We start from the raw sequence: 23,891 nt of genomic DNA, 5'->3' as shown, positions 1-23,891 counted from the left end.
AGAAAGCAGTGATGGTGGGTGATCTGGGGGTTGAGGAGGTGCTTTTCTGACGTCCAGGAGGGGGCCTGTGCCACGGGCAGCCTCCAGGCAGGCCAGTCCAGATGCGCTGCTTTAGGAAGGTGCTTGAGGGTTTGAGCAATGCTCGCCTCCAGTCACTGAGCAGAGAACCAGGGTTCTGGTTTTTCCAATGTCTTCCAGATGTGCTGCTCTCTCTCTCTCGCTCACAGGTGGGGAGGCGATTATGTTCCCTTCCAAGGTCACATCCTTCCTGGAGCCTCCTCATGCTGCCTGTTTTTGCCTCTTGCATCACGGACACAGCTCTGCATATAATCTCATTCACAATCTGGTTGATGAGAGATATAGATCAGCAACTAGTTTGGTTTCTTAATATGGTTGTAGTTTAATTTTCCTGCTTCCTAAAGAAGCCATAGGTGCCTATGTTGGCTGTCTACACACCAGGATTTTTTTTTTTTTTTTCCAACTAAAATTTAGTATTTTCAAGTCCATTGCATGGGTCTGGGGACTGTGTGTGGTTATTCTGGCACAAGGAGGGGAGGGCAAGCTTTGGGAGTCTACCTGCAGACCCACCAGCCCCCCATGACCCATGTCTAGTTGAGAAACAGTCACCTTGACCACTTGTCCCTGGGTGAGGTATGGTTTCCTCTATCACTGCCTTAGGGGGAGCATTGTCTCCAAGTAATTCCTATCCTGGGACCTGTACAGTCATCATAGAGATGGATTTGGATATTGACAACATAGTCTCCGTATTTTTATCTGGCTTCTCCAGAATGAAGTGTTGGGCCTCCTTCCCTGCTTGGGCAGGATGTCTGATGAGATTTGCTCTCATGTTCACAGCCTCTTAGGCCCACTCTTTGCTTACAGCTGTTGAGCAGTTCTTAGCTCAGCATTGAGAATGTCAAGACAATTCCCAAATCTATCATTTCTATTTGTCATGTGTCTATAGCTTTGCTTTTCTTCGGTTGGGTTAAAGACATCTTTCAAAATGTCAGTAGATGTTTTTCAAATTGCATAAACAGGCTGTTGCTACTTGGCTCCTTTTTCCAAAGCCCTGTGCCTATCTGTGTTACTTTTCTCTTTTAATTGTGTAGTTTAGAGTCTCTGTGCAGATATGGAGAGAAATTGGTCTGTGGTGTAGGTTGCAGTAGATCCAATTTCATTGGCAGGGAGCCATGCTTACAGACATACTAAAAATATTGCTGTCCAAGCCATAAATATTTATTGATTATTTGGCCAACCTCATCATATTTCCCAGGTGCTTTCCAGTTTCTGCTGCTTGGGTCCAGGCCTGTCACTGGGCCCTCCAAGTGTCGCTTCTTACTGTCCCATCAACTTTTTTTTTGTCTGTTTCTGCACCATTTAGTTCTATCCTTGAGAATTGTAAAATAATGACCCAGATGGACCTTTAAGACCCAAAGTCGTACTGGCCAGCTTTAGGCTGTTGGATTTTAGATCTTGATGATGTATAGGTAGTGAGTTCATATAATTTGCCATCTAAACTGGGACGCTTTTGAGAGTATAACAGGTGAATAATTATACTAGAATAGTATATAAGTTTCTAACAGTGTGGCCCTGGGTGAATTATGCATCTCTTTGACATAAGTTGGGACTCTCCCAGCAAATGAGGGTCACACCGCTTAGACGCTGAATATAGATGACAATATTCTTTATAATATCTATTCTCAATTGCTAGTCTTGGGGTTTAGACCGTCCCATGTAAGCTACGAGGGCCAGATGAAGAGTTTGAAGCAATTCAATGCAGTGTGGTTTTTCCCCCAACCGTGAGTTATATTTTTAAATGTGTTTTTGACGCATAATATAATATTTCTCAGAGGCTGAGAAACAGCTACAAATCAACCTCAAACAAGTTCACTTCAAGCATTTGAAACCTCTTGGTAACTTTGGGTAGCTAAGCTAAGCTGTTAATTTTTGCTTTGCAAAGTTCTGCAGGGGAACTGTAAGCTTTGTGGATGTAGTGTGTGTGTGTGTGTGAAAATGAAGTTTTGAGAAGGGGGGAAATGTCATCATTGCACAAGTGAAGACAATTAACATTTTTGCTTTGTTTTCTTTTAATGCTTGTCTAAGATGAGGAGTTTTACTGATGGGATCAAAAGGGCAAGAAAAAAAAAAGTTTTTTTTTTTTTTTTTGGTACCATTAAAGTGGGTAAACACAAAAACAAAAGTAAAAAGCAAGCCCTCCGTGCTTTAGGAAGGGAGGAAGGGAATGGTGGATTCTATTGCAACATCCCTTTTGGCTAAAAAACGAAGAAAGAAAAAAGGAGTAAGGAAGTATGAAAGAACTCATAAAGGAACAAAAAGAAATAATAGAAAAATGAATCAAAGCATCGAAGTGATTATTTCATAGACTTTTGGAAAAATCCTCATAGGGACCTGTCTCGGGTGGTCAGGTGGGTGACCTCGGCTCTGCATTCTTCATCTGTGTTGTCTTTTCAGGAGCCTTTCAATCCCTCGCGGATGCATGGCTGGTGAAGGTGAATCAGACGTGATCATCTTCCCTGTGCTCTAGAGGCTTCCGTGGCTGAAAGTGCAGGAGGACCATTGTGTGAATTTACGGACCTGTGTGCGGATCAATGATTATTTATATTTTCTGTGCCTGTTGGGTTCTTTCTTCCAACACTTCTAGGCTAGAATAATTTCACGGGTCAGCTTCAGGGAGAACGTGGCTATTTTAGAAGCATTTGAAGGAGGTGTAAAAACAGGGAAAGGATTATTTTAGATAGAAAGAACAGTGTGGGAAGGATGCCGAAAGTTTAGCGTAAAAGAAAGGCTTACATAAATATGAAGAAAACTACCTTGATTGTAGAAGGGGAAGAGAGAAGAAAACGTGAAGCCAGGACCCATGTGAGAACATTTTGAGTCTCAGGATGAATTTTGCATTTGAAGGTAGGGAGGTTTTAAGGACAAAGAAGTTGTTACTCAATAGGCTTCTCAGAGAGGTGATTTTTTTTTTTTTCGGTGGCATTACTTTATCTCCTACTCATACTGTTAGTTATTAAAACCTCTATATCAGTTTATCAGAATAGGCGTTAAACCTCAGCAAATGACAGAATCAATCAGGTACATATTTTCAAGCTACAAATGGAAAATAAAAAAAATCTAGGTCAGGCCAGGGCATTCCTAAACCCAGGGAGTGTTTGTACATCCATGGTTTTTGAAGTATTTAGGAACTCTTACTACGGGCCAGGTACTAGAACGGTTCTTGTCGAATGGCATTTTCGTGCGATGACAGTTTTGTGCTAGGATAATTCCTTGCTTAGTGTTCATGTTTAAAATAAGAGCGGGTGGTTGAGTCTGATTTGAAAATGTCCTTCAGGAGATCCATCGCCAGCAAGTTTTTGGTGGAAGGATTTCCATAGGATGACCTTTATACTTCTAGGCTTTATGTTTTTTTCCTATGGGATATTCGTTGCCTAGAACTTGAATTCTGTACCTTATGCAAAGGTTGTCATTAGTATCATTGAAATACTAATTGAATGTTTGGAGTACAGTGAGGATTCATGAATGGTAGAGGGAGACTTCTCAGCATAGTAGGAATCAATACTGTAAGTGCAGTGTACACACTGGGGCCCCCCTCATTCATTGCCTGGTGAGTCAACAGCCCTGGATTCCAGCCATGGCTTTGCACCTGTTGGTGTGCGTGACCTTGGGCAAGTCATTTCATTTTTTTCTGGACCTCATGTTCTTTCTCAGTCAAATACATTAACCAGAGAAGATGACCTATGAGGTTTCTCTTTACCCTGACATTTTAGGGTCTCAGATAAATAATTCAGGCTTGGCGAGAGCGTAGAATGCCACTCTGGAGGTAGGCAAAATGAGGAGGTTTTCCTCCTAATCCTTGAATTTTGTCAATCGCTGGGAGCATTTGAGATACACCTGTGAAGGTCAGTAACTTTCACGGAGAGAGGTGTTGGGAACTGTTCCCGGCCTTGCTTGCCATTGGGGAGACCGGGCACAGTGGCTCAGGGGTGACACCGGACCAGGAGTCACACCTTCCTCTGGGTCCCCTCCGTGAAACAGCTTCCTCGTTCCATCAGCCTTTGCTACGGTTGCGGCGGAAGGCAGTTCCAGCGTGGGGTCTCATCTGGAGGAAGGAGATGGAGGTTAGGGGTCCGGTAGGTGAAGCAGCCGGCCCCAGCTGCATCCTCAGGGCTGAGCATGTGGTCTGAGCCGGGAGCCGATTCTGTGTGAGCCGCCACTTCTCAGTGCACTGCTCGGGGAGGTAAACAGTCCCCTCCTGCAGCAGGAATGCATTCTGCTCAAAGCCACCTCAGTACCTCTTCCTGACATACTCAGTGACTCAAGGCCCCTGCCTCCTGTTTGTCTAGAGGGCAGGGCCCGGCCCGCTGGCTTCTGGCTGTTCACACAGCAAGCAGCTGACCCTTCTTCAGGGGCTGCCCCCCACCTCGGGTGTCAGTGAACAAGCACACCACCTGCTTGTTTCCCCAGCCGACCCCAAAGCTGCAAGTGTGTGCTGGGGTGCGGGGAGCACAGGCTGCCTTGCTTTGCAAAGGCCGTTCTCGCAGCCATGGACGAGCGTTGCCTGCACGAAGCTGTTATCTGAAGATCATTTTCTTGATGTTATTTCTACACTTCGAGAAAGGCCTCTCACACTTTACCCTTTCTGTCAGCGGCAGGCGCCTCAGAGTGGCAGGCCCGTTTGGGGAAAAACAGGAAAAACTGCCATTGGTATAAGGTACTTTCTACCTCCTAGTACTTACATGGGTGCCTCTCTCCACTCAGCTCGACCCTTTGGTTTTGTTTGGTTTTGTTTGTCCTATTAGTTACTAGGTGCTGACTTCTTAATATGTTAAGGTATTCATGTCCCCAGAACCTCATTATTTTACTTTAACCCCTGATGGTGAAGTATTATTTCCATTTCACAGATGAAGAAACTGAGGAGTTCAGCAACTTGCCTGAACACACACAGCTGGTGAGGGGAGGGCTTTGAATTCAGACCCACTCACTCTGAAGTTCCGTGTCTGTGGCCTCTAGAACGTGCAGAAATATCTGGATGCTTGTTGAATTTGGTGGGGGGGGGGGGAATGCTGAGGTCTGTTGATGCTTATTAGCAGCCAGGTCACTTAATATTTGGTTATAATTTGGTAGCAGTTTTACAGTTAGACACATGACTTCACTACATTTGAACCTCAAGGTGGTTTTTCTTTAGTTAGTAACATTTTAGAAACGGGGCAACTGCAGAGCAGTGATTCTGAGTTTTTTTTTTTTCCCCAAGTTTGGGTCAGTAAGGTGTAGAGTTAGGACAGGAAGCTCTATTCCTCCAAGCCCCCTAACACTTCCATTTGGCCATACATGTTTTCACTATTTCTTTGATTTGGTGACTACATAGTGGGTTCAATGTTAATAATAATAATAGTAGTAATAGTAATAAGCAGTAGCTTGAGAGAAGAAATGCCAACAAGACACCCTGTTCTCTTTTGCCAGAAATAGATTCCCCCACATATCTTATATGTAGTTAGTAGGTTCCACACATTTGGCTAATTATTGAGTTCTGAGTGGGCTGCACAGATGATTCTGACATAGGATCTGGAAAATCTGCATAGCTTTCTGTGATGCCAACTCACTGGCCAACCCCTAAGGAGGATGGCAAGTGAGTTTCTTCTCAAGAATAAAAAAAAAAAAAAGTGAGTTACTCCACAGGCTTCTAGATAAATAAGCAATTTCCCTCTGGGAGAGGTTGACCTTGGACTTTGAGAAATACATTATTTTTTAAATGTAAAGAGTTCCTGTCCAACCTATTTTCCTATGTTGAGATATATAGTTTTCTGTGCCTCTGTTTACCCATTTCAGCAAATGAGGCCCATTTTAATGTTCTAACAAGAACTTTGGATAGCTGGAGGGGGAAAAAAACAAACAAACCAGAAACAAAAACCTTTGAATCTCATACTGCATTTCATGGGAAAGAATTGTGCCCAAGAGGTGTGTAAGAAGTATGACATCTTAGATGAGTGGGTCCCTCCCCCCATTCCCATTTGGAGCAGGGACATTTGCAATGGCACCAGGTATATACACTCCCGAGTTTAGTAAGCTCATGCCATCTGTTGTTCTTTAGCAGTAAAAAGTCCCCTCCCTCCTTGTGTTGGTCCTTCTGGCAACTTGAGGGTTCCAAGGTGGAGTGACAGGTTGTTACACTGAGAAGTATCCCCTTGGAATGTTGTTCTTTTCCTAGGGGTGAATATAATCCTAAGTAGTAGCCAGCAGTGCGCTTGGGAGGGCTCTGGAGGTGGGAATGGGGAGTAGAGGGTGGTATCCCTGATGACAGCAAAAACAGAGATGACCATTTTAAGTTTGTCACTTTTTAAAAAGGATTTTATTTATTTATTCATGAGAGACACAGAGGCAGAGACACAGGCAGAGGGAGAAGCAGGCTCCATGCAGGGAGCCTGACATGGGACTCGATCCCAGGACCCCGGGATCATGCCCTGAGCCAAAGGCAGATGCTCAACCACTGAGCCACCCAGGTGGCCTATGTTTGGTACTTCTTTGAATCTCAGCCCTGAACTTAATGCTTAGTAGGAAAATCTTAGCGTGGCTGCGAAGTGCATCTTTCTCAGCCTGGCCTTTGGCTTCGTGCTCGCCACATGTGCGGAGTTTGGGGCAAACCTAAGGCACCCTTGGTCTTACCTTTTCCTGGGTTGAATGTTCTCTGTGCTTGAAACTGGGAAGGTCCACTTAGACCCCACTTAGTGCCTGGTGTGGAAATGAGGGTTCCTGAGTCTGTTTTTGCTCTGGGCTCCCAGAGTATCTCCACATCTCTGTATCATCTCTCCACTCTTCTGGAAGAAAGGTGCTCACTCCTAGTGAGTGAGCTGCCTCTCATTGGGAGAGAGTGAGAGAGAGTTCAGGAGCTCGGGTATAGAAAGTACTCTGGAGTCATTGGTGATGTAAGGAGTGTTATTAAATTAGGGAGCGATGTGATATAGAGTCACATACAAGCTAAGGGTGAGTCATGGGTGTGTGTACAGGAAACGCATCCTTGATTTCACGTAAGATCAAGAGTTCAATCTTACACCTTCCTTGCCTCCTCATGGAAACCAAACGTTCTTCAAAACTGCTGGGTGCTCGTTTTTGGTCTTTGAATGTCTCTGGGTTTCAGTTTGGAGGAGTGAGAGAAGTAAAACAAATATTTACAGAGGACCTACTATGCGCCAGGCGCGTGATAGGGTGCTTTGCACCAACTTTGTGAGGTTGGTGTTTTTAATCTCCATTTTGAAGGTAAGAAATTGAGTCTTAGAAACGTTCTATTAATTTTTCCAAGGCTCCAGAGCTGTCAAGTCACAAATGTGGGCTTAGATCTATTTCTAATGACAAAATCCTACCAACTTAGAATCTGTTTGGAGAGAAAATTTGCTGACATTCTCATCAAGGGCCTTGATTCGTGGAACATCCTTTTGTGTGTTACGCTCTTTTAGGCTCCTCATTATTATCAGGGTAATGAAGAAAAAAACATTCAGTAGGTCTCTAAATATCTACCATTGGGATGTGTAATACAGAGAGAGCCCCCAAAAAGTTCCCCAAAAAATAGTTCCCAGAATTTTGGCTGTGTATTTTCAAATCCAAAATGCACAAATGAAAAGTCACTAACTGAATTCACCAAACTCATGTTCGGACCTAGGGCTTTGGCCCCCATTTTCCAGATTGAGAAACCGAGGAATGAAGTAAGAGCTCCACCCTAGGTTGAGAATTCTCCAGGGAGGGGACGTTCAGAGGCACAAGTCTAGGCCTTGAGGCCACTTGATGCAACAGGAATGTTTATAGATAAATAAACACACATGGAATGAATCAGTGTCTACATGGTGGACCTGGAGTTAACCTTTGATTCAATTGAAGATTTTTTTTCTTTTTTTTCTTTTTGAAAAGTAAAGTATCTCTTTCTTTATTTCTGGATTTCTGAAGGCTTCTCTTAGGGGGGCTTTGTGGCTTTTCCATGCCCTCACCTGTAGCCTTCTGTGATGGATGGGCTGATGGGAGAAACGTGAAATTCCCAACTGGCTTCAGTGTCTCCAAAGAATTTGAGGTGGTGGATGAACAAAACAGAGATTTTGGTTTTTTTCAATGAGATTGGGCCTTGACGACTTGCCTCTGGGTTCTTAGGGTTTGGTTAGGTTGTGCTCCCAGGGGCACTGCAGACAGTGAGCGAGGAGCGGAGATGAGTCCAATCTCCAGTGGCTCTCAGAGACCTTGCTTTCTAAGAAGAGACTATTTTTCAGTGTTTTTCTGGGCAAACCAATGCCAAAGAATTAATTAATCTTTGAATTTCTACAAGCTGGTGTAAGATGGGTTCCTTCTACCCAAACCAGTCACAAATCTATTTGCAAATCTCAAAATTACCCCCCCTGCAGTGTACCTTTTTTAGTAATTATATTTGGTTTTTTTGTTTGCCAGGTGGATTTGCTTATGCCACGAGTTTTTTCCCATAATCTTGAGATCTATCTTCTCTCTTTTTTTCCATTCGGTGGGTGAGACTTCTGAGGCAAAGGGAAGGGATTTGCACTTAGGTTGCTCTGTAGAGTGTGATCTTTGTCCCTAAATCACGGTCTGCCATTCATTGTGCATGTGATAATGATGTGCCTCACTGCGGGCACCGTGGTGTCCTAGGAAGAGCAGGGTTGACGGGAGCTGGTCCTGGGTTCGAATTCAGCCTTTCTACTTGCTCATTTGCCCTTAGGCCAAGTATTTAACTTCCCCAAGCTTTGTTTTTTTTTTTTTTTTTTTTTTCTGGTTCTTACAACGGGGGTCATCATGAAGAGCTTTCAGGGCTGTTGTCAGGATTTGAGATGATTTGAGACAATACTTTTCCACTGCCACGGTGTCCAATAGTCTTTTTTATAGTTATCTCATAGGCCACCGTGCTCATTGCTGACAGCGCTCTTATGACTTCAGTGGTTGTTAAAACTGTGGTTACTGTTAACCTGGTTGCAGAAATTTTCCACTCGACACCCCATAACCCGCGGGCCAGAGCAGTCCCTGTGGCCAGTTAGCAATATCTTCTTCCTCTCACGCATACTTACCGAACTTGAATTAGGACTTTGGTCACGTTTCCAACTTGAAAGCTTTATTTACAGGCATTGCCTCTGCCTTCATCCATGAGGACGTTCCCTGGAATTGTGGTTATCGGGGCACAGAATGATTTTTAGCTGCCCGAGGGACTCTCCCCCTCGCCCTGGCTGGGATCCTTTCTTTCCCTGGGAGCCGCCTTAGGGAATCTCTGCTACTTGTGAGAGCAGCAGGCCGGGAGGAGAGCCTGCTCCACCCCGGGAAGGCCCAGGCCGGTGAAGCCGTCGGGCAACCCCCCCCCCCCCCCCCCCCGGACCATGATGAGCCTCAGGACCCAGGAATCCTGCCTGCTGTCCTCTCTGTCCTGTCCGTGCACCCAGGGCGGCTGCTGGAGCTTCCCTGTTGGGGCCCTGGCTCCCTCCCCGACGTGCGGGAGCCGCCCCTCGAGCATGCCCGGTGCCAATTGCGATGGTTGATTTACAGCCGGAATCTGGCACCTCCAGAAGGGGATCCTGTGTCTTTAAACAGCTGTGTGCCAGTGTGTGTAAATGTGCTTGCTAATCCGGTGACTAATTCAGTGTATCATAAAGCAGCAGCGCCGGCTGCCAAGGCAGGGCTGCGCCCCGAGGGGACGGGGCCGCGGCTCAGGATTCGCCCTCAGGCCCGCTGCAGGCCTGTCCCCCAGTGGGCTCCAGGTGTCATCGTTGGTGCCGTGCTCCACGGTCGGCACGGCCCTCCGTCCTGCCCTGGCTTGGCCTCACGGCTGCCCCCCCCCCTTGGTTCCTGGGGTCAGTTTATTTACTCATCTGAGGGTGGAGCTGCGCTCATTCTGAGTCAGGGCCCCGGCACCAATCAGGAGCGCCCTGGGGCATTCCAGGGGACAAAACTCATGATCCCTCTTGGAAAAGAATTTTCCAAAAGATGTCTTTTGGTCACAGTGCTGTGACTGCACCTTCCTCCGTTCCTGTCCAGTGGGCCTGGCCGGGTGTGTGTTTGTCTGAAGCCCTGGTCTGTCCTCACCTTCTGTTGTCTCCCCCCAGGGGTGGGGAGAGAAACCTCCAGAAAGAACCTGGTCTGATGGAGATTATTAAAAATTTTTTCCTCTTGAAAGCCTTGTAGATCGAAGTATGAGTGCTTGGGCAGCATCTTCTGGGGACGTCTTTGGGTCGGGGGAACATGGGGTGTTCTGTGGCTTTCCCTCCCGGGCCCCGCCCCAAAGCTGTAGACACCACAAGTCAGCTTCTGGAAATGGACCTTGCCCAGCCTCTCTCTGGGGCTCCAGTGAGCAGAGCCTCTCTGCTATCTCAGGAGGCATCCACGTGGCAGGGTCCCAGCCTCTCTGCCGTCCCTTCCTCTGTATGCCATCCATCTGCCCTCCGAGTTGGCCTGCACACCTTGGCACACCTTGACCCCCTGCTGCCTCCCCCACACACACACCCAGGACATCACCAGGCTTCTGGAGCCCAGCTGCATCAGTTCATCTCCATTGCAAAACCTTTTGTCTTAGTCATCGTTCTCTTCTTGCTCATCATGAGGTGTGCCTGTGGGGCCCTCGCTTGTGTGCCTGTGTGAGGTTTGTTTATTTCCCCCACAGAAAGAGAGAGAAACTCCACGGGAAGGGTCCCCATCACCCAGGCATTGCTCGGCTCATAGCAGGTGGCTCACTAGCTCCTTAAAAAAAAACCCCAACTATATATATATATAAAATATATATAAATATAATAAATTATATATATTATAAACATAGGTAAATATATATGTATATTGTTTTTTTAATTGAGATTTAATTTCCATAACATGAATTTCACCATTTTAAAGGGTACGGTTTGGAGGGGTTTAGTACCTTCGCAGATGCATAACTTTGCAGATGCATCATGGATGCATAACTGTAGCACATTTTCATCACCCCCCTCCCCCCCAAAGGAACTCCATACCCCTTAGTAGACAGTAGCTCTTTCTGAATAAAGGAATGCAGCCAGGCTGTCCATCAGAGGACATGAGGAGGGGGACTCCTGTGTCGGGGTAAGAGCCCCCACTACTCTCCCCTGCTGCTCTCGCGTGCTCCCGGGGCTCTCTCTGCCTGTCCTAGGCTCAAGCGCCTTCCTGCTGCCTGCTGCTGCACCGGGCACGCCCCAGCTTTATTTTGGTGGCTCACTTGCTTAGGCTCCACTGTGTAGCGAGCTCCTGGATGTCTGGGCAGAGATAATGAGTGCTTTCACCATCTGCATGCAGACTGTCCGTCCGAGCGCTGAGGGCTGTGGTGGCTGCAATTTCCTAATGGCTTCCTGATGAGGCAGGGCCATTTATTAGCGGCGGATGAGGGCTTGAGGGCTCTGCATCTCGGCCTCCCTTTCCCTCCTGACATGGGCAGATGGAGTGTGGCTTCTGCTCCTTCCCCCTTTTACATTGATCACCTTTTCTCTGCTCTCTACCCATTGGCCTATCACACCCATTGATCTGGAACTCAGGCCTGCCTGGCGACTTCCCAGCCTCTAGGGTTTGCCCCTGGGAGAGGCATCCGGTGCTGTTTGCTGGGGGCCAGCGTGGGCGACACTCAGAGGGCAGCGAGTGGTGGGGTTGTCAGAAGGTTTGGGGCCATTAGGAGAGGTCTGTTCGGAAAGGAGAGAGAGAGAGAGAAAAAAAAAAAAAAAAAAAAGAATCCCGTGGAGGCTGAGACATCACACTGAGGGGTATCTTTCCCTAAATCCTTAGCTCCCTGTCTTCTAAATGGATTTCATTTAGAACTAGAGCTGCTTGTGTTGCTTTAGGACATGGCCTTTTGAGTCAGACATCTGGCCTCATTAATTAGAAGCATAGGTTCAAGGAACAGGCCGATGGCCCCTGATTTGATGTCCTGGCTCTGTTGGTGGGGTTTGTTGCATCTCCTCACCCTTATCCCTGAGTCTCCATCACTCTGTTTGGGATACCAGCAGCAGGACTGGGATAGAGTGTTACAGAACCTTTGAATGGCATGGTGGTGATCTGTTTTCCTTTCAGTGCTTTTTAGATAAAGGTCAATAGATCACTAAAATTAACTGCAGCCTTACTCTGTCTGGATTGATGTGAACAGCACCCTCAGATTTTAGAGCTGTCAAACACAGCAGTATCATGCAATTGAACTTCAATATTGAAAGTCGCTTGCTTTAGAGTTCCTGGTTTTCATCTGGAATCTCTGCTCAGAGGAAGCTCTTCTATAGTAGAGGCTGACTGGTATTGAAAGCTTATAGTCTGGAGTGGGAACAGGTGGCGTCACGGGTCCGTACAATCCCAAAGTCATGCTTATTAGATCTTTGGGTGGATTGTGCCTCTTTGATTGTTAGGAACCTGGGGAAGAGCAGTGTTAGTCCAGAAGGATGAACCAGGGCTTGATAGTGGTGAAGTTATGAGGGAGACTGACTCCTTCCCAATCTACTGTTGTAAGTAAACAGCAGTGGGACACAGTTAAAAACAAACAAAACAAACAAACAAACAAACAAAAAACAACAACACTGGACAGGGAATCAAGAGGTCTAGAATTAGCAGCCCTGAGACCAAAAGCAAGTTGATGTCACCTCTCTGAGTTTCATTTTCCCTATTCTGTAAAAGAAAGGGTTTGATCAAGGTGACGTCTGAAGGGCCTTCTAAGTCTGTGTTCCAGGAAGAGCATAGGACCCCCGACCAGTGACAGATCTGGGCTCCTCCTCCTCTCTACCAACAGCCTGCTTTCCATTCATCTTACAGTTACGTTGAGTTGCCAGGAAAGAGAACATCCCTCCAAGGAATTGTTCAAGTTTTATAGCAAATTCTATAAATTCCTCTTTCCTGCTTTTGGGCCCCAGATAAGGCTTTATGTGTCACATCGCCGTAGTGAGGTCCGTAGGGAGGAACAGAGAGGCGAGGAAAAGTGTGAACACACAAGTAGAGTGGATGGGTTGATAGTTAGGGCCCAACGCCATAAAGAAAAAAGGCCAAAGTTGAAGAGATAGGGGCCAAAATTATAGATTAGGTAGGTCTAAACAAACCTTGGAGCAGCCTCAGATGATAGGTTTAGCAGCGAACCCAGTGGTTTAGGGAGAGTACCCACAGTCCCTTTGAGGCCATCTCTCTGGGTCCGAGGTACCTCCTTAGCAGCTCGGCCACCTTGAGTGGGCACTCTGCAATTATTACCTAAATCCCTCAGAGCGACAGGATTTCTGATTCCTCATCAGGAACGTACATTTGGGTTTACCAGACTGAGTGCGGCCTTTAGTTCATGAGTTGTTTGTTGAATCCATAAAGCCTGATGCTCTAAACTCCAGATGTTCCGTGTTCTGGCGATGCCATCAGTTTTTGGCCGGGTTTATCTGGTGTGCAGGCGTCTGTGAAGGCTGGTGGGTCCAGAGAAGGGCCGTCTCCAGCACTTGCTAAACATGCTATGGGTGGGAATCCTCGCATCTCCTCCGCTGTCAGCCCCGCTTCAGGGTGGGAGCGTTGTCTCTGCCTTCTTCTGCCATGTGGCTCCCACGTGGCTCTGTTGAAGCGCCCTGGGCTGGTGCAACAGGACCCTTGCAGTAGAAGGGAGAGTGAAACCTGTTGGGAGCATGGGGGTGGGTGGGGTGGTGTGTGGTGGGGTGGGGAGGGAGGGGGGCAGTCCAGGAGGCAGGGCTGGGATGAAGCAGTGGAGCAGGTTAGTGGCCCACACACCCGTTTGGATCTTCACAGTTGGGTGTATTTTGGGTGGTCAGATGTCTCATCTGGGTTTCAGGCTCTGCCATCTGTCTAGATAGAAAGATGTTTAGGAGCGTTTGCATGCTGTGGCCTTGTACATATTATCTCAGTTAACTGGTAATTCAAGCTTCTCAGAGCACCTAAACCTGAGCATCTGGAGGCAGGCAGTCCTAGAGTCACCGGAGAGGGTGTGGGGCGCCCAGCAAAGGGACACGAGGCAGCTCTTGGAACCATTCGCCGGTGGCACCTGCTGCAGCCATGCCCAGCGCTCGTCTGCTGTGTGCTTAAGCCTTTACATTCCACACCATTGCCTCTACTTCCTGGGAATGTGGTGACATGACCCAGGATAGTCTCCACGACACATTCTAAGCTGTGTCGACGAAAAGGAGGAAAGTGATCTTATTTGGGTCCCTTTCTGCCTCCTTATGGTTGGTTGTCTAGGTGCAAGGAGGGGAGCTGTGATAGGAACGGGTAGGCACTGGGGCGGGGGGCGGGGAGGCTGAAATTACTCCTCAGGGGATCTCTGTGAAGCCCTGAATTTCTTGCCTTTGGGAGATTCCAGCCTCGCACTTAGGATTCTAGGAGGGCTGTTAGGTTGGATGCTGAGGGCTGTCAGGGGAAACAGACCATAGAGGGGTGTGGCAGGGTGACTGCCCTCAGGGCTCCCTCCCGTGTCCCCACCCCTTCTTCCCTGGCTCGGCTCTGTTCATCTTCAGCTTGGTGTCTATCACAGGCTGTGACCCCTGCGGATCCTCTCGACCGGCCTCTTGGAAGGTTAAGGATAGAAGTAACACGGTGACTACATTATACACCTGAAACCAATATAACACCATATGTTAACCCTCCTGGAAGTAAGATAAAATAAAATAAAAACTTAAAAGTGGAACCCTAAAAAAGAAAAGAATATGAGTCACACAGGAAGGATTAAAATGGACGATGGCTCCATAGTCATGTCAGAGCAGAAGGTGGCCTTTCCAGAGAAGAGAGAGACCGTCCGCGAGGCAGAGGTCTTTGTGAGACGTGAGACACACATATCAGCGGATTTCAGCTCCTCGCCCCTTTATGCCAGCTCCGAAAGAAGTGAGGAGGGAACTTTCCCACAGAAAACCTCTTTTCTGTGCCCTGCGATGGGCGTAATGAACAGACCTGATAGGACTCTTGTCCAGGAAGCGTAGAGTTGACCCCCATCCTGGTTAGTCTTCCCTTGGCCTGCCCACCTTCCTTTGACCTCTGTAGGGAAGGCCTTACTTATGTTGGGCTTGGGCTGAGCCACAGTTACGTTGGGGACCCATCCCTTCCCAGCGGAGGCTGCACTCTCGCAGTAGCCACGCAAACTTCTTTCCTTGGCCGAAGAGACCCTTTAGGCTAAGAAGAAAGTCAGCGAGCAGAAAAGGAGCCTGTGCTAAGCAGGCAACATTCTTGGTGACCTCATCATTCTCCCAGCTTGGGTCCAGTTGGAGCTGTGCGTACAGGGCAGACTTCCAGTTCCTCTCGTCTGGGACTAACAGTGGCAGATATAAATAGACCAAGACTTTGTCTGTAGCCATTGTTCTCTCAGTGACCATTGTTTCTGGATGCAAAGTGGCTGGAGCGCATGCGTGGAACGTGGAACGTGCTCTCTCCCCCTCCCTCCCTCCCTCCCTCCCTCTTTCCCTCTTTCCCTCTTTCCCTGCCTCCCTCACACCCTCCTCCGTCTCTGGGTCTCTCTCTCTCTCTCTCTCTCTGTCCTTGTGCAGAGATCTCCATCCCAGCTCCATTTCCTTCAGCTGCCTTTGCACTTGTCTGGCGCTTGGTGAGAACCCAGGAGAATGGGCTCCACATCAGGTGCATCAGCTCAATCTTGTAGCCTCATGTTTTCACTCCATCGAAGCTTTGGTCCAGGTCTTTCCATGATGTATTTGTGGTCAAGAGGAGGATATGTGGATCCAACCAGAGTAAAATCAGGAGGATTTGTAACCGGTCAAGCAACTATTGCCCAAAGGGTCTTGGTGAATGGGTCAGTGTCAGAACGATGCAGGGTCTCTAGCGTTACAGGGCCCAGGGCTTGCTCATTGCCCTTTTAGCGTTTTTATCGGGGGCTCAGATTAGAGAAGGATACAGAAAGCATGCTTACTAGACTGCACATGGTGCCAAGCTAATGGGATGAGGACAGATTCATGATATAAAAAAAGATCTCTGCACCTGGAAACATGGATCAAGACAAACGGGGTCAAGTTCAATATGGATAAATGCAAAGCCTTGCACTGAGGTTAATAAGATTCAGTCAGCGGGTTCAGAACTGGCTCAGCCTGACTTCCTATGGAAGAGAAGGCCCTGGTAGGGCACTTTGAGTGGCTTTGGTAGCGTCGCTGTTGGGAAACTCAGTGCTGGTGTGTACCCATGGAAGGGCACGGTGTAGGGGGATGGCCTCATTTCTTCCCCAGGAGTATGACATGCACCTGGGAATGCTCATGAGGCTCTTTGGGAACATGGGCATGCGGGAATGCTTCTGGGGAGGGGGGCATGGATAGAACCATGCCATTGAGCTTGGTGGGAGGAACCACCAAGGAATGTAAAAACCTGGATAGACGTGGTGACAAAGGATGTTAAAGCAGTTGGAAAACCCACAGACGAAGAAAGATTTTAATCCTCTATGGGTGGCTTCAGCCTACAGAAGGAGGGCCAAAGGCTAGAAAGCACGAGAAGGCAGATTTGAACTCAAAGTGTGCGCGCATCATGAAATCGTTATTGCAGTTCATAAAGAAAATCAAGTGGCCCCCAAAGGACAGAGCAACTGAATGTCTTAGGAAGTCAGGCGTCGTCCTAAAGGACCGCTGGGGGCCCTTCTGGGAAGCACGGTGATCGGGTCCAGGTGGTTGTCCTCACTCGTTAGCACAGGGTCCTTTGTCCATCTGGGGGCCTGGGCGGGCCACGTCCGTAGAGCGGACAGCTTCACTGCCCGTGGTGGCCTGTTGAGAACATTTGTCCCTGTACTGGGAAAATGGACTTAGGTATTCTTATTTTTCATTGTGGTTTCCCTGGGTTGAAAACAGACAGTTGTACTGTGTGAATGTGTATGAGTACGCGTTTTCCTTCTCTGTCCAGATTTATTTATTAAAAGAAAAACACATCTGCATAAAAAAGCCTCAGAACACAGGAAGAATGTCCACTTTGTTTTTCTTTCTGTAGCACCAAGACATGTGGGGTTTCAGCTTCCTCTAAGGGGTTTTTGAAGACTGGCTTTCATCTCAGACAAGGCCTTTTCCCATTGGAAAAAAAAAAAAAAAAAGGTCCTTTTTTGGTTTAAAAATGTATTTATATAATGTATAAATAAATAAGAAAGTCGAGAGAGAATTTCCTTTCAAAATTTATGGAAAAATGCTGCTTTCTGAACATCATTAATTGGAAGTTGCTGGCTCTTCCCAGCCTGCTTCCACTCTGCTCTCTGGCCTTTATTCTGGTTTAAGGTTTCCCAGTAGCTCCTTCCCCTGCCTTCTTTCTCTCCCTCTCTTCCTCCTCGCCATCTGCCTTCCCTGCCAGCCCGTCCCCTCCTACTCCTCTCCCAGCTCCTACTGTCTGCTCCCTCCCCGCCCCCGTGGGTCTCTAACCACCCCTCATACCCCTCTTCCTTCTGCCTCTCTGCTAGCCTTCAGCCACTAGAGCCCTCGCTGCAAGAGGCCTGTCTCAGTGTTTGTTTCCTGCGTGGGAGGGAGAGGCCAGCCTTGAGAAAACAGTTCAAAAGTGCAGAAAAACTTTACCTCTTCCAGCCTAAATAAACGGGCTCTACTCCATTTGTTTGCCCAGATTTTTCCTTTGCCCGTGGAGAAAACTCCTCATCCTCTGCCTCGCCCGGCCTGGCCTTCCCGGTGATCCTCATGAGGCCCCCACCGTGGCTGTCTTGCCTCCAGACCCAGTGTCAGGTGGGCCCTGAGCCCAGGGGGGTCACTGGTGGGCCCTGAGCCCAGGGGGTCAGGGTGGGACGGGCGGTGAGGGCCCCCCACCCCCACCCCCCCACGGCCCTGGGGATGGGACTGCTCTCTGCAGAGGGGCTCAGGGATTGGGGTGCTCTCCTTCTGCAGGAGGAAGGTTCTCAGCCGTACACATGATGGGGGAAACGGAAAGAAGTGTCCTGGTGTTCAGCGTTTCCGCCTCCCCTGCTTGGACCTCTGCTGATAGGTCTGGGTAGAGAATACCCGGCTTTAGGGCCTGAGGATCTGGGTTTGCGAGCCGGTCAGACCCCGACACGCTGGCTTGGGCATCTTAGCAAAGCCACTTGAGTGACCCTTGTGAGCCTCCAGGTGTCCTCACCTGTGCGATGCAGGTACTACCACTGCTTGCGTGGCTGTCTTCAGGATCCTGTTAGAGCATGGGAGAAAACGTTCTGTAAAATGTGAAATTCTGGGCTGATAACAGTCTTGAGAGGGCACCTGGGTGGCTCAGTGGTTGAGCACCTGCCTTTGGCTCAGGGCGTGATCCTGGGGTCCTGGGATCGAGTCCTGTCTCCAGCTCCTGTTTCTCCCTCTGCCTGTGTCTCTGGGTCTCTCTGTGTCTCTCATGAATAAGTAAATAAAATCTTAAAAAACAAAACAAAACAAAACAAAAAAACAATAGTCCTGAGAAATCCAAGGCAGGGGGCAAGTGAAGTGAAAATCAATTGCTTAGGCCAGCTCACCAGCATCTCCAGGGTCTCCGGGGGTGAAGCATCAAAGGCCAGTATGTAACCTAGAAGTAGTGGTGCCTGGGATTATAGCAAGAGGTAGCATCTCGAGTGGGCTGATTCTGTGCCACACCGCCACCGAAAGCCTGGTGGTCCCATCACAGTGCACGGTGGGACAAGGGTGTGTCCTCACTCTGAGGCAAAGACAGGAGAAGAGCCAATAGGAGCTCCTGAGGCCATCTGAAAAGCCTTGGGGTCGAAAGAGGCCAATTCAGGCTTCCTCCTGAGCAATGTGGAAACGCGGCTGTGTGTTTTTCTCTGTATTTTTTGTGACCAAGCAGTCACACGGTTCGCGGACACTCAGGACTTGTAAAATGTGTGATGTGGCGGGAGTCAAGTGTAATCATCCACATGGGAAATGATAGGAAGCATGTGACATACCCTGTAAATGGCTGGAAAGGATCGTGTCAGAGCTTTACATGATTCTTTACAATTCCCCGTTGAGCTGTCCCTTTCAATGCAGGAACCCAAATCTCCCAAATCTCCATTGTTCAAAGATTCTTTTAAATCGTGAGAGTGTCATCATTCATTTTCAGGACCGATGAATGACTCGGGAGGAAAAAGCAGCTTGGGTTTTGGCAAGTTTCGAACTATAGAGAAGGGTTTCGAGCCCCAAATTACAATTCTGTCTTGTGCCATGTGGACTGTAAGGTGGCACTCTTAGGAGGCTTTGAAAACCAAAAGGCATCTCAGGTTGGATCCTGGAGGTGTTGTCGTGACAGGACACACCTGGGGTGACAGTGCTGACTGGAGCCTACAGAGTAGGTCAGAAAAATAGTCTGTTCTGTTACAACAAAGAGCGAGATTCGGGGGATGTCGATTTCCATTGACATCTCAGAATCGGATTTTTGCATTCATTTTTCTCCTTTTCTCAGTTGCTTACTTGTACCTGGGAAACTTGCCAGATTCCTACCCCTTGCTGTCTCTGGAAGCATTAGGAAATAAAAATCGCGTAGTCTTTTCACTCTTGATATTTTATAAGGTACTTTTTAGTTCTCCCCAAGTCCCCAGTAATTTACCGAGCCCCTCCTCTCTGCTGGGCGCTGGTATTTTCACACTTATTTAATTTAATTTAAACCTCACTGCAAGGTGGGGAGAGAATCCTGGATAACGAAAGAAGGCTCCATCTCCTTGGTCTTGGAAACCTGTCTCATGCACCTTCACTTGCTAGGCTGCCAGAAAAGAAAAGAAAAAAAAAAAAAAAACCAACACATAATTGAGGAGTCATTCTAGCGGGGCACACTCATTCAGATGTTTCCCCTTTCAGGCCATTTGCCCAATGTGTAGGGTAGGAGATTTGAACTCCTCTAAGTAAAGAGCAAGAAAATTTAGCTGCAGGACCCAGGGGGCAGTTCTGCTTTCTGGCTCAGATTCTGGAACGGAAGAGCCTCTCTGGGTTTCCCTGAACACCTGGAATTAATTTGGGTTTTGCTCTGACTTCGAAACATTTGCTGAGGTGGAGGATGGTGGAAGGGGTAGGAAAGAAATAAATCCAGTGATTAAAAATAGCTTTGCATGTCAGGTGCCTGAACGGATTTGGGAACATGCCTGCAATCCCTTTTGTCTGGCAGGTCTGAACTCCGGCGCTGCCGAATTACAACCGCTTTCATTTGTTTTTCCTGCTCCCCTACCATGTAATGGTCAAGGGCTCATTGGAACCATGTGTGAGCCTGGTGAGTCACCAAATCCTCAGGACTTCAGTGGTAATAATGTGTTAAAACTCCTTTTGGGGGATGGGGCAGGGGTGGATGGAGGGGAGAAGGGAGAGGACTGAAGTCACTTCCTACAGATGTTCAGATGTTCAGAAGCCCTCTCTGCAGGCATCTTTCCCAGGCCCGGCTGCAGGACCCCGGGGCCGCTTTCCCGGTGCAGTTGGGAGCATGCTTTGCCTCGCCCTGGACCATCTCTTTTGTCCCGTGATGACTTCTGTCCGAGAAGGGCCACCTACCCCCGAGGTGGCACGTTGTACCCAAGCAGTGTGCATTCCCCGGTGGCGGTGGCCTTGGCAGCAGAGCCCAGAGGCTGTAGCTGGACACTCACTGGCCTGCATTTTGGGTCAGGTCGTTGGAGGGTGAATTGGGGGTTTTTCTGCACAGCCCGTTTCTGCCCTCTTTGGAATGGCTTTTTATTGGCTGGTGACTCGTAGGAGGTTGGGTGTTAAGAGAAGGGCGGAAGCCTGGTTGTATGTTTTCCTAACCGATAGGAGTCTGTTTCAGAGCTCATGGTGTCCCCTTACTTGGGGGCAGTGATGGACTATTAGGAAGGGATGGGTGGCTCCACAAGGGGACACAAGCCCTATCTTGCTCTCGGCTTGCCGGAGCACAGTCCTGCCTGTCCCCCATTGCTCCGTCACATCATTAGGTCTGTGAAAACAGAGCTGAGGGGCTGAGGAGGGACATTTATTTCCCTTCTTTGCACTAAGCTCAGCCCAGAAGCTTTGTGGATTATTCTAGCTCCCTCAGCTGGAAGGCCTTCCTGCCAAGTTTCTAGGGCCTATTACAGAATTTAGAATCAGGAGTGTGAGAGAAAGAGGATCCTTACAGGTCTCTTCATCGCTCCTTCCAGTCCACCTGTCCATGAACGAGATAGAGAGAGAGAGAGAGAGAGCAGCGGCGATGGGTTTTGAGATGCCCTGTCACATTCCTCTGAGCCGTTAGTGTCTTGACTGGGGAAGTCCTCTTCGAGACCAGTAACAACTTACCAGGGACAGTCACCTCTGGGGTCAGCGTTAGCAGCCCCTGGCCACGGGCATTTTTCTGTTTCTCTTGATCTAAAGGAGTGAATGTGCCTTCTCTCCCACACTGGGACTTTCTAGGCAGCTTGGCACTGCCCTTTGGATGCTTGCCAGAGTCAGCAGCCTTCTCCTGCAGACTCCTAGCTGCAGTTATAAGTTCGCGCAGACATTAGGAAGAATGGTCCCCGCAGTCTTTGCTTGTAGGACAGGGGAGTCCGAGGGACTGGCTTTCCATCCTAATTTGAGCCATCCCTCTCTGATCCCGCTTCCTCACTTTCCAGATCATGGTAATGCTGCTTTCAAACAAGCCCTTGTGGTTCACATGGGCCGATCAATAAGCTAGACCTAGGTTTAAGCACTGTGGAAAGTAATCTGAAGCCTTATTTTCCTTCTCCACGAGTTTATCTGTCTCTCGTAAGCTTTCCTATTACGATCCTCCTTTATCTAGAGAATGTCTTCATGACAATAAAATGTTTGTGGGTGAAATGACATGTGGTCTGGGATTAGCTTTACAGTTTTTCAGTGTGGGGGAAGGAGATGAAATAGAAACTGGTAGTGTTGATAGATTTTGAATAGGATTTCATTGTACTGTTCCCTCTACTTTGGTGTATGGTTTGAAAACTGCGATAAGGAAAATTAAAAATGCTACTTAACATTAACCTAGAACCTATTAATAGCCTTCTTTTTAGCAAAGCACTGATTAAATGACTTATCCAGTGTGATTGTATTAATGGCAAAACTGAGATAAGAACCCATGGATTTTGACCAACAAGCCAAGTCAAACCCCGCGCACACCCCACTATGTCTTTTTTCCCTTGTCTTCAGAATTCTCTTTATGTAACTAATTAACCTTATATTATGTGCACGGTTGCTCATCAAGGTGACTCAGGGGTGAACATAGACAGGGAAGGAAGCCAGGTTGTCATTTAACCTGTGTTACTTTGTATGGAAGGAAGGAAGTGTCACTACCCACACTCCCAAGAAAGGACACGATTACAGTTGATTCTGTGAATGGCTTTTAATTATGTCTTTGTGAGGCTAGCCATGTGAAATTCTGGATTTGTTCACTGTAGGAAAGGTTTTGTTTAAGTTTTTAATTATTTCCTCAAATGTATCTGATTTTCCAGCTGAGAAATAAAAGTCCCATTTTCTCTCTCTGAGCTGTAAAAAATTTAGTTTTCTTGGATCTCTGATCTATTCCTATTTTCTGCGATGGAATGGAGTCGAAAGAGCTTGAGTTTAAGAGTTGCAGGACTGGGGTCCAGCCCCAGCTGGGCCTTCCTGGTTCTGTAATTTTATGGCAAGCTCTTGATCTCTCCGAGCTTTGTTTCCTCATCTGTAAAATGGGGATCCTGTAATACCTCCCCAGGATCCTTGGATGTTTCACATGTGATATCATGAAATAGTATCCAGGAAGGGTCTTCGTGGGCCATAAATGGGTTTTCAGATATAAGGCATATTATTCATTCTTGGTGTTTCTTTCATGTTGTTGCTCTTGATTGGGACAGCACCCACCACACACAGATAATACCATCATGGTAACCTGGTGGGGTTTGGCCAGTTGGATGATCTCACAAGACTGGAATAACATACCTGGCCTTTCTAGTTCTTACTTTTGTTTCTCATCACCGAGCCCTTGGATCCCAGACACCCCGCTTTATTTTTGAGAATGGTGAGGGGAGAAACGTCTCAGGTCAGTAAGGCCATGTCCTGACTTCTCCTGGAACAAACATCACTTCAGGTGTAGATTCTCCGTAACATGGTTGATATGAGCCATTCAGTTTCAAACAGCTTAACAGAAAGGCATGAAAAGTCACATGAAAACATCCTGGACAGGTTCTTGGACATCGAACAGCCCTTAACCTTGAGTTACATATAAGTGAATTGAAACTGTTGTTCCACATTTGACTTAAAACATCCATGGGGTGTGTATAAACTTTTCTTCAGGGTCAGGCCACAATGCAAAATGAGCAGATGTTTCCATGCATTCAGAATGCCCTGGCTTCGTTATGCCCCTACTGATTCAGGGAGTGCTCTCTGCTCATTTCCGCCTCGGTACTGTGCAGGCTTGGTAAGACAAGCGTTTGGGACTGTTACTCATTCACCAGCTTCTGTACAACTCTTTTCTCTGAAACTCAGGGTGATTCTTATAAATATTAACTCACAATTAGGGTCCTGAGGAATAAGCCCTGGGTAGGAAATCCAATATGCTCGCAGTGTCTTCAGTTTGTCATGTATTGTATTTAGTCTCCAGTGTATTGGCATCATCTGTCTTTGGGTCAGGTCCTTAGCATTTTGAGACAAATGTGTTATTTGAGTCCAAGATACTGCAATTACAAATATTAACACAAAGGCAACTTTAGTTCTTGTCCATGGAATGCAGTTAGTGAATTTCTAGGGGGCGGGCATTGATTAATTTCTAGATGCCATCCATAAAATTAGAAATCTTTGGTACCTGAGGCAAAAATATTAGAACAGGTAATGAGATAAAAATGTAGCAGGAATGACAGAGATGCCTGCTTGGGCTACCCCAGGTCATAGTCTCTTCACCTGTGTAATGATTTCCTTATTTTTGTTGATCAGTGTAATTAACAGAACTGCTGCGATCACAAACTAGCACCAGAGGGGGAATTTTTGCATTCATAGTTTCTATGAAGAGAGTTTAATCTCTTAGATTGATGTCTGCTTTCAAATGTGATTATTCATCATCATTTAAATGCA

At 47.5% G+C, this 23,891-nt stretch overlaps 1 protein-coding gene across 7 annotated transcripts in view; it reads left to right on the top strand.

Moving 5' to 3' along the window:
* Positions 1–23,891, top strand: part of ETS1 (ETS proto-oncogene 1, transcription factor) — a 130,755-nt gene that overhangs the window by 69,440 nt on the left and 37,424 nt on the right. For 4 of the 7 annotated variants that reach the window (XM_077894147.1, XM_077894144.1, XM_077894146.1 and 1 more), the window contains one exon: positions 20,008–20,109. The exons of the other annotated variants lie outside the window; for them this stretch is intronic. In XM_077894147.1, the coding sequence (XP_077750273.1) occupies positions 20,008–20,109 (102 nt within the window). The remainder of the gene's footprint in view (positions 1–20,007; positions 20,110–23,891) is intronic. 7 annotated transcript variants of the gene reach the window in all.

This window comes from Canis aureus, chromosome 3, assembly GCF_053574225.1.
Source record: "Canis aureus isolate CA01 chromosome 3, VMU_Caureus_v.1.0, whole genome shotgun sequence".
In the NCBI taxonomy this organism is placed as follows: domain Eukaryota; kingdom Metazoa; phylum Chordata; class Mammalia; order Carnivora; family Canidae; genus Canis; species Canis aureus.
The sequence above is the reverse complement of the archived record's forward strand: the minus strand, read 5'-3'. Positions and strand labels throughout refer to the sequence as shown.